At 38.6% G+C, this 9,603-nt stretch overlaps 1 protein-coding gene across 1 annotated transcript; it reads left to right on the forward strand.

Annotated features, from left to right (window-relative positions):
• Positions 1-1,765: 1,765 nt before the first annotated feature.
• LOC124275742 (interferon-induced protein 44-like) lies at positions 1,766-8,165 on the forward strand. The gene is made up of 6 exons (XM_046711394.1): positions 1,766-2,294; positions 2,812-2,867; positions 4,169-4,357; positions 5,152-5,298; positions 6,043-6,214; positions 7,176-8,165. Exons 1-6 carry the CDS (start codon positions 1,772-1,774, stop codon positions 7,454-7,456), a joined length of 1,368 nt encoding a protein of 455 aa, XP_046567350.1. The 5' UTR covers positions 1,766-1,771; the 3' UTR covers positions 7,457-8,165.
• The last annotated feature ends 1,438 nt before the right edge of the window (positions 8,166-9,603 follow it).

Raw genomic sequence — 9,603 nt, forward strand, 5'->3', positions numbered from 1 at the left:
CAGTGTATGTACTGTTTATGTCACACCAACGTTACAACAGAAACCGTGTTTTAAAACGTGATCACAATTAAACATGTTCTTGCACATCATTTCTGCAATGTTTTAAAAACATTTCAATCATATGTTATGAAATAGTTTCACCCATGTTACAGCATGACGATTCTGAACAACATTTTGAAAACATTTAAAAAACATTTTCAGTATTTTTGAGATATCACACATTATTTGTATGACTATGTTCTTGCATAATCTCTGCAGCGTTTTAAAAACATCTCACTAATATGTTGTGAAATGGTTTCAAACACGTTATAGCTTGACGTTTTTGAACAACATTTTGAAAACATTTCAAAAACATTTTCCCAGTATTTTTGAGAGATTTAGACATTATTCGTATGATATGGCATAAATATGTGCACAATGTTTTTAAAACGTGATGACAATATTTCATTAAACATGTTCTTGCATAACATTCCTGCAGCGTTTTAAAAACATCTCACTAATATGTTGTGAAATGGTTTCAAACACGTTATAGCATGACGTTTTTGAACAACATTTTGAAAACATTTCAAAAACATTTTCAGTATTTATGAGAGATTTCGACATTATTTGTATGATACGGCATAAATGTGTGCACAATGTTTTTAAAACGTGATGACAATATTTCATTAAACATGTTCTTGCATAACATTCCTGCAGCGTTTTAAAAACATCTCACTAATATGTTGTGAATTAGTTTCAAACACGTTATAGCATGACGTTTTTGAACAACATTTTGAAAACATTTCAAAAACATTTTCAGTATTTTTGAAAGATTTAGACATTATTTGTATGATATGTCATAAATGTGTGCACAGTGTTTTTAAAACGTGATGACAATATTTCATCAAACATGTTCGTGCACAACATTTCTGCAACGTTTTAAAAATATTTCAATGACATGTTATGAAATAGTTTCACTCATGTTATAGCATGACGTTTTTGAATAACATTTTAAAACATTTCAATAATATTGTGAAACATTTTTATAACGTTCCAAAACATTTTGACGAAAATGTTTTTGAAAAACTATTTTGAAACCTTATGAAAATGTTTGGAAAATGTTTTGTGTTAACTGAAGTGCAGTTATCTATTCTAACAGTGATTTTTAACTCACACCAACTACATGTAGTTACATAAAATACATTGTCTGTCTGCCTGTCTGTCTGTCTGTCATTGGTCCAATATGTCTCTGTTTCCGTGGGGATGTTACATGTCACAAACTCATATCGATGAAAGCATGTCAGATATCAGAGGTGAAATCATTTCAAGGCTCTTTTTTCTGTTTAATAATGTAAAATGAAATCATGGATAGGCTTGACTTGCCGTACACAACACCAGGGAGAATATTTTGTTAATGCGCGGCATTTAATCTCCTTAAAACCGACAACGGACACATATACAATATGTGTTTGCAATATAAAAGAACAGTGCCAGGCTGCCACCAGGTTCCAGGGACTTTTGAAGCTGCAGGCCCTCATTTGCTAATTGTGACATAAAAATAGACATGTAAATTTATTGCAGGCCACATAGACTTTTGAAGCTGCAGGCCCTCATTTGCTAGTTGTGACATAAAAATAGACATGTAAATTTATTGCAGGCCACATAGGCCCATAACATTTTGAATGTACTGTCCCTAGACGAAATCTGTTTGCCAAGGGCTTACAGGCAGGTACTTCTCTCGAACATTTTATACAATAACATGTGGTTGATTAGTGTTTTACAACATCAGATCATGGAACGAACTTTGACGAAGAAGGATCAGAAACAACTGAACAAATGGATGAACGGAATGAAAGCCTTTGAACTTCTGTACAAGGCTTCCCGTGATGGTTGTTCCAACACCGCCTTCCACCAGAAGTGTGACAACAAGGGGCCTACAGTCACAGTCTTCTATAACACGTCGGACTGCGTGTTTGGTGGCTACACCGCGGTCAGCTGGGACTCTGCTAATGCCTACAGGGTCGACCCGACAGCATTCCTGTTCCGTTTGTACTTCAAAGGTTCCAGCAGCCCTAAAAAATACCCAGCAATAAACGGCACCAATGCAATTTACGGACACGCGACCTATGGCCCTACTTTCGGGGGTGGTCCTGACGTTTACAGTTTCAACGGTACTGTGGCCTTGAGCGGTGCATCCTTCCCACTCAACGGTTCTTTGGCTCCTGGTGCAAGCTACGCCATGGCGGGAGACAATGCCACATCACTGGCCTGTTCCAGTCTCGTCTGCTACGACGTGGAAGTCTACAGTGTGAAAGGTGGGTTGGTCAGACACTCTGATGCCAAGAGTTATTGTCGACCAGTGAAGATCCGGGTTAGAATACGTTTTCAGCAACTCATGCTTGTCGTCAGAGGTTGATAATGGGATCGGGTGGTCAGTTTCGCTTATGCATGCCATTGTATCTTAGTTACGTAGGTCAATGCTCATGACGTCAATCAGTAGATTTCATGGTTCAGACTCCATTATTTGCAGACCGCATTCACATAGCTTTAACATGGCTGAGTGCAGCGTTTAACAACAGAGTTATTGTCATAATACAATTTTATACGAGTGATGAGAATTGTGAATTGGTTAATAGTGTGTCATAAGACCCTGGCGTTGTTGATCATTACCCACAATATCAGTAACTGAATTTCTTGGTTCAGACTTGAGTAGGTCCTTCCCGCCGTCATATAGCTGGAATATTGCGGGGGCGAAACAACAAACACGTTAATAGTAACTGATATGTTTTGTGTTTTATGAGATGCTTGAAACAAGAACCATAACTTTTGCAGATGGAAGCATTATCAACGACGACCCATGGAGACAACTGACAGAATCTAAACCAAAGGTAGATCGCAGTTTTTAGTGACATACGATCACCTTAGTGCTTTGTGAAAGGAGACGCTGTGGTATTCACTTTCTAAGCTGACACTACAGAGGACCGTTAACACAAACATGATTCAGAGACAAGACATAAATATTGTCACTATTGTTAGGGCATCAGCCCACGTGTTCTGATGGGTGCCTTGAAACAGCCCCCTTTTTTCACAAATTATCCAGCTCCCATTCTTACATTTGTTAGCCTATCTCCCGGACTTCTTACCTCTATTTTAAAACCAAGACTCGCCCACTCCAGCCCCGTTTATTTTAGGAACTATATCGCATTTCTTGGACCTGTGAATAAAGTGAATCTAAAATCTGTGATGTGATTTGTTTTAATAATCTATTTTTAATGTTTCATGTTTTACTACCCCATTTCTAACTTCATCTGTACTCTTATTTACTAATCGTACTTCCCAGTATTATATATTCTTATCATGTATACTGTTTCTGCAAAAAAAATCCCTCTTCTCACAACTTCCAGTTAACCATTCCTCTTGTAGGTTGTTGTTTGTCTGGATTGTTGTTTAACGCCGCACTCAGCAATGTTCCAGCAATATGGCGGCGGTTTGCAAATAATCGAATCTAGACCAGACAATCCAATGATCAACATCAGGAAAAGCGATCTACGGGATATAATCACATGTATAAACCAAGTCAGAGAGCCTGACCATCCGATCCTGATAGTCACCTCTTGCGACAAACATCGGTTACAGAAGATCATTTCTAAACGGGATCTTCTTGCGTCTTATTCGTTGTAAAACCTGGGATTAAATTTATACGTTATCTCCCTAATGGGTTTCAAAGTAAAATTAGGTATATAATTCGTGTTTTAAAGGTTAAGTGTACTAAATCGAAGACACGTTTTTGTTTTATCACCTATCTACAGCCAGATATTCTAACCAGACTAGGGGTAGCAAAATACATTTTAGCCTATAGTGAAAGATATATTTCAAACGTCGTAGCGCTTATTTAAACACTAATTTAAAACAAATATTTAGTTGTTCTGACTGTGTATAAAACATAGGAAACATTACTACTTCGACCCTCGTGCATTTCAAAAGAAACCTTGGGGTCGTTTTTTGTTTGTTTGTTGTTGTTTTTTTGTCTATCATTACAAAATCCCGAAACCTGCAATTATATGCTTGTAAAACTTTTCCCCCTGTTTTATGACAGGTATAATTATATGGTTTTGGTTGTGGCATGCATGCCATTTTTAATAAGCTATTAAATATCTTACATCTACTGACATCAACGTTTGTGCTACAGGTTCTGAAATCTGAGATCGAAACATATTCCCCAATCGAGGGGGTGAAGGCAGGACGAGTCAACATTCTATTGGTCGGGGCGGTAGGAGCCGGTAAGTCCAGCTACTTCAACACCATGAACTCGATCTTCAGAGGTCACGTGACTAGTCAAGCCTGCAGCGGAAGTGCCGAACACAGTCTTACGACACATGTGAGCCGTTTTGTAATATTTGTGTGTGAAAGGGTCTGTCTATATAAAGAATATTCTAAGTGCTGGAGAAGAAAGAAATCACAAAAAGAAAAGTTTCCGTAAACTTCTTCCCTCCTTTGAGCTATTTGAATTCATTTGATGATATGTTATATCAGAGGCTCTAATTCCATATCCCACGCATCTTCACGAGGCAAGGGAGGTAACTGTGAAAGTAACGTTTCCACGTTTGAGGAGGTAGGCGTTAATGGTGGAGTAATAGTTTTGCTGGACTAATAGTCTATGCATATTCCGATCAAAATCGCGAAAACACCTAAAACAAAATTCTCCGTAACTGAAAATGGTAAAAAATGTGTCCCTGATGTCATTCAACTTCAACCTTCAGCATCGCTGGACAGTTGTCCTACTTATTAATCAGAACCATCATACTATGAATGCGTTCGATTGACAAATCTGAAATAATGAAAGTACTAGTAGAACTCTGTTAGATGTCATGTAAAATGTAAATCATGTGTTCTTTTAAGATTGTTGTTGACATACTTTATTGATGATTCATAGATCTATGAGAAGCGGGACTATTATTAAACCCGTTGCTATATTTATATATTTAAATTTTACTTTAAACACATTGCTAGATTTATATCTATTTATCCATTTCACATGAATGAGTATAACAATAACATTGTTTTCAATTAAGGTTTATTAGCATATCTCGATAGATCCATGTTTGTGTTAAACACAGGAACCTAGTGTAATGGTACCAATGGCAAGAAACACTGACATTTATTTTCTCTTAGTATCGGAAGTACAAAGTCCGGTCCTCCGAGACGGGTAAACCACTCAAGTTCCGCCTGTGTGACACACGAGGCCTAGAGGAAGCCCAAGGAATGGACGCGACTGACGTGGTTGCCATATTGGATGGACACCTTCCTGACAAGTATATGGTACTTCATGACGCTGTTTAGATCTCGTATCATCGATACAAACCAAAAATGATCATTAGTGACATGTCTGGTCAAATGCCTTTAAATAAGAATGTATTCCATGTTCGTCCAAATATGTATAACGTAACTCGTTTTAGTGAGAGATCCATGTTGATACGTGAATTGTACACAAAGAAAGTTTTGGAAGATCGTCCGCTTCAGCTATCGGTACTTCATGCAGATCCATACACGACAGTATGTTTTCGAAGAAAATGCAACAGATCCTGTTGTAAGCACATGGTATAGGGTGTCACAGAATCATTTTGTATTAGTACTGTCTTTGATCAACAAATGTTTACTTCCGTGGTTATATCGGATCATTCGTCACCACTCGCCCCTTTCCCTAATAGGTATTCGGCATGTCCCGGAGTAACACGAGTGGGTGACGAATGATTACCGATCACAGAAGGCACCCAGTGACTCTTATCAAGCTTTGTGACTTGGCTGTTCACACCACACTGTATCCCGGCGCTTCTGATTCTGATGTTATTCGGTCCATAGTCGATTATGTACAGTCTATGATGTCTCTGTAATATTGGGGTAAAGCGTCCGCTCGAAACACTGATTTCTGATGTCAACCCGACGTGAATATTGCTAAAGGCGGCGCAAAATCGTACGCACTCAATCTTGGGTATTGCATATTGTGGTGTCTAACAGTATGCACGCAGAATGTAGTTGTTTCAAACCTAACTATTATGTTTCCAGTTTAACCCAGCTGTGTCAATTTCGCCTGACACCCCTGGATACAACAAGTCCCCTGTAACACAGGACAAGATACACTGTGTGGCATTCGTCATGGACGGCTGTTCCGTAGACGTGTTCCCAGACAAAATTCTGCAGAATATGAAAGCTATACAACAGAAAGCTAATCAGAGAGGTACACAAACTCAAACATTTTAGAACAAACAATCCAAATTAACAACAACTTCAGCCAATGAAATTCCAAATTGTTTTGAAGCTGTTGGTTTTGAAACCTACTACCACGTTTGCTACGAGTGACGATCCGGGTTAAAGCTGATCTTTAGTAACCTATACTTGTCGTAAGAAGCGACTGACAGGATCGGGTGGTCAGGCAAGCTGACTTGTTTGAAATATGTAATCGTATCCAAACTACGTACATCGATGGTCATGATTTCGATCACTGGATTTTCTGGTTGAATCTTGATTATTTACAGGCCGTAAATAGCTGGAATATTGCTGAGCGCGACGTTGAACAACAAACAAACAAGCATTTTAGATATGTATAGTTGTATACAGTGCATAATCCAGGACCTGGTTAACAACTTTAGCCAATGAGATTTGAAATTCTTTTAAAGTTATCCTTAGAATCTACACCCCTTTGCCAGGAGTATGATACATTGATGTATCCTGCTGTCTCACTCTAACATATAAATGGTAATATTTTCAACTGAGAGCAACTGGGAAGTTTTACACCTGAATTGTAAGACCTGATTGAAGCGTTTACTCCTTAATTGTAAGACCCAGCTTTTACAGTTGTATTGTACACTATTCTTCTGTAAATATTAATTCAATGTAACTAAAAGTTACCGTGCTTTCAATTGAAAATTCTTAAACCGGAATCTACCCAGTAGCCTAAAATGTTATGTGTAATGTTTTAAACCACTCGCCTGCTTTCATGGAATTCGTTTGATAACGCGACTGCCGCATTGTTTCAATATAAGATATGCTGTCTCATTTTATTTTATTTATTTTTACTTTGCTTAGAACGAGCAGAAGAATTTTCATCGCTTAGTCAAATCCAGTATTCATTTCTTTATCTTGGTTTCACTAAACTCAACAGGGAGGTAGAAATGAGTTTTGTTCTGAATCCTTTTCAGGTATACCACAAGTGGTCATCTTGACCAAGGTGGATAAGGCCTGTCCATATGTTGAAGAGGATCCGGGGACCCTGTTCTACAGCTCTGCAGTCAGTGAACTGGTGGAACAAGTGTCCCAACTCATTGGTCTGCCCCGTGCCCACGTTCTGCCCGTGAAGAACTACGAGAAGGAAATGGAGCTGGTGGATAACGTGGATGTCCCTGCTTTGATCAGCCTCCGTCAGATGCTGAGATTCGCTGATGACTATCTCTACAACTTCCTGGATGAGGAGGACGATTAGAACTTATTGATGTCTTTGTTCAACGCAGGGTAGGAGGAGGGTGATGGGGACCATGTGGAGAAACACACTGAACACAGTTAAGATGAGCAATTGCTAATCATGACAGGCGGTAAATATGCAATGATAATATGAAAATGGAGTATCCAGGCATTATACCATCAACTGATTTAGGAAAGAAACCCAACCCGTCACACCTTGGGTGTTCCTGGAGAAAGGGCTGTGTGTCCAACTTCACCTCTCCTCTGCTGACAGATTGGGACGATGGGATGGCTTCACCGAAGTCTCTTTGAATCGTTGATCCATCGTTGAACCATCGAACTGAGCAACCGAAAAGTTGCTAAGACATGCGATAAGGCAATCTACTCTGTTGTTACTTTTTGTTATATCTTGCTTATGATATTGGTTTGTGGTTAGCTATAAAATACGGTTCGACTGGCTATTGATGTTTAGTTTCAGAGAGGGCTACAGTATTCATAAAGTACAGAAAACTCTACAAGTACTTATAAATATGTCCAATGTTTTGTGCAAAACGGATGTGTGGAATGTGGTGTATGATATAAATTGGAACATGTTCCGACAAATGAACTACACGTTTTCAATGTAACACAAATAAAGAGATGTCTGATAAGAAGTGTTGGATGGGCCCTTCATTCGAACACTTGGTGTCATGATCAGTACTATAGTCTCTAAATTAAATGTAAAAAGGTGGTGTTTTTTCGTTTGTCTTTCTTATATTTGTCGGACTGCCTGAACTCTTGCATTGATATCAGTTTGTATAACCCATTAAGCTTCGACATTTTCCAGTTTGGTATATTGTGACAGGCTATCAGAAATATTGTATCATTCCTGTTAATGGATTGTTCAGTTGTACACTTGATTATCTGATAAACTTTCACAATGTGACTGAACAGTATACTCGCATATGGCATTACTGTTGTTAGATCATGTAATGTAATGGAGGGAAGGAAGTGTGTGTTTTGCTTTGTTTTCTTTGTAGTTCAACGGCAATAAGCAATGCTCTAGCTATATGGTGCCGGCCTGTAAATAACCCAGTGATCAACATCAAAAAGCATCGATCTACGCAATGGGGATACGATGACATGTGTCACCCAAGTCAGTGAGCCTGATCACCCGATCCAATTAGCATGTGTTGCTGGAGACGTATTCTAACCTGGATCGTCACGGGAAGGGTGACTCCATAGGTGTGGTAGGGTAGGTACAGAACTTCAAATCAAAATACTAAAAATCCATTCTACATACTAATAACTAGATGCCGATAGTAATTTTAGTACTAATTAGTAATCTTAATACTAATCTTAATACTGATGCTAAATGTGACACTGAATACTATCTACACTATATGCGTTTATATACTAACAGCTGTATGCCAATATTAATACAGTTGTCACATAGTCATGGAACCTGTGGCTGCCACTATGCATTATTAAATGTGTATTGTTCATGTCCATATACTGCTCTACAGCATTACCCTACTTAATATTATGATCTTGAGTTGGATACAACTGTTTCTTTTCTTTTCGCTTTATTCTCTAAGCCAGATTACACACACATTTTCAGCGACAGGATCTTGTGACACTTCCAAGCGAGCGTGTCAGAGCTTTCTTATCAGCCAATGGACCTGAAAGCTTCTAAGTTTTCCTTACTAAGTTTCCGTATAGTTTATAGATTATGGGGGCGGTGGGGTAGCCTAGTGGTTAAAGCGTTGGCTTGTCACGCCGAAGGCCCGGGTTCGAATCCCCACATGGGTACAATGTGTGAAGCCCATTTCTGGTGTCCCCCGCCGTGATGTAGCTGGAATATTGCTAAAAGCGGCGTAAAACCAAACTCAGTTATAGATTATGTCCTTTATGAACACCATACCATCAATATTTGCCTTGGGCAATAGCGTGTAAAAAATTGAAAATTTGATAGAAGATTTGAAGATGATCTAAAAATTTAGGAAATACGCATCGACGTGATGATAGGAATTTATCACTCTGAAGTTGTAATTCTGATACCATGATGTCAACAATTCCGTGATATAAAGGAAACATATGAACTTTGTTGTTTAACGCTTCACTCAGCAATATGTGAAAGTCTTGGCGAGACAATCCAGTGGCTGACATTATGAACACTTTATAATTATT

The sequence above is a fragment of the Haliotis rubra genome, unplaced genomic scaffold, assembly GCF_003918875.1.
Source record: "Haliotis rubra isolate DU_JTF1 unplaced genomic scaffold, ASM391887v1 Scf202, whole genome shotgun sequence".
Taxonomy (NCBI): Eukaryota; Metazoa; Mollusca; class Gastropoda; order Lepetellida; family Haliotidae; genus Haliotis; species Haliotis rubra.

Bases quoted from the DNA above. Each gene is read 5' to 3' on its own strand.
- LOC124275742 (XM_046711394.1), top strand. From the start codon at position 1,772: ATGGAACGAACTTTGACGAAGAAGGATCAGAAACAACTGAACAAATGG. The intron at 2,868-4,168 runs GTAGATCGCAGT...TTTGTGCTACAG, and splicing joins TGACAGAATCTAAACCAAAG to GTTCTGAAATCTGAGATCGA. The intron at 5,299-6,042 runs GTACTTCATGAC...TTATGTTTCCAG, and splicing joins ACCTTCCTGACAAGTATATG to TTTAACCCAGCTGTGTCAAT.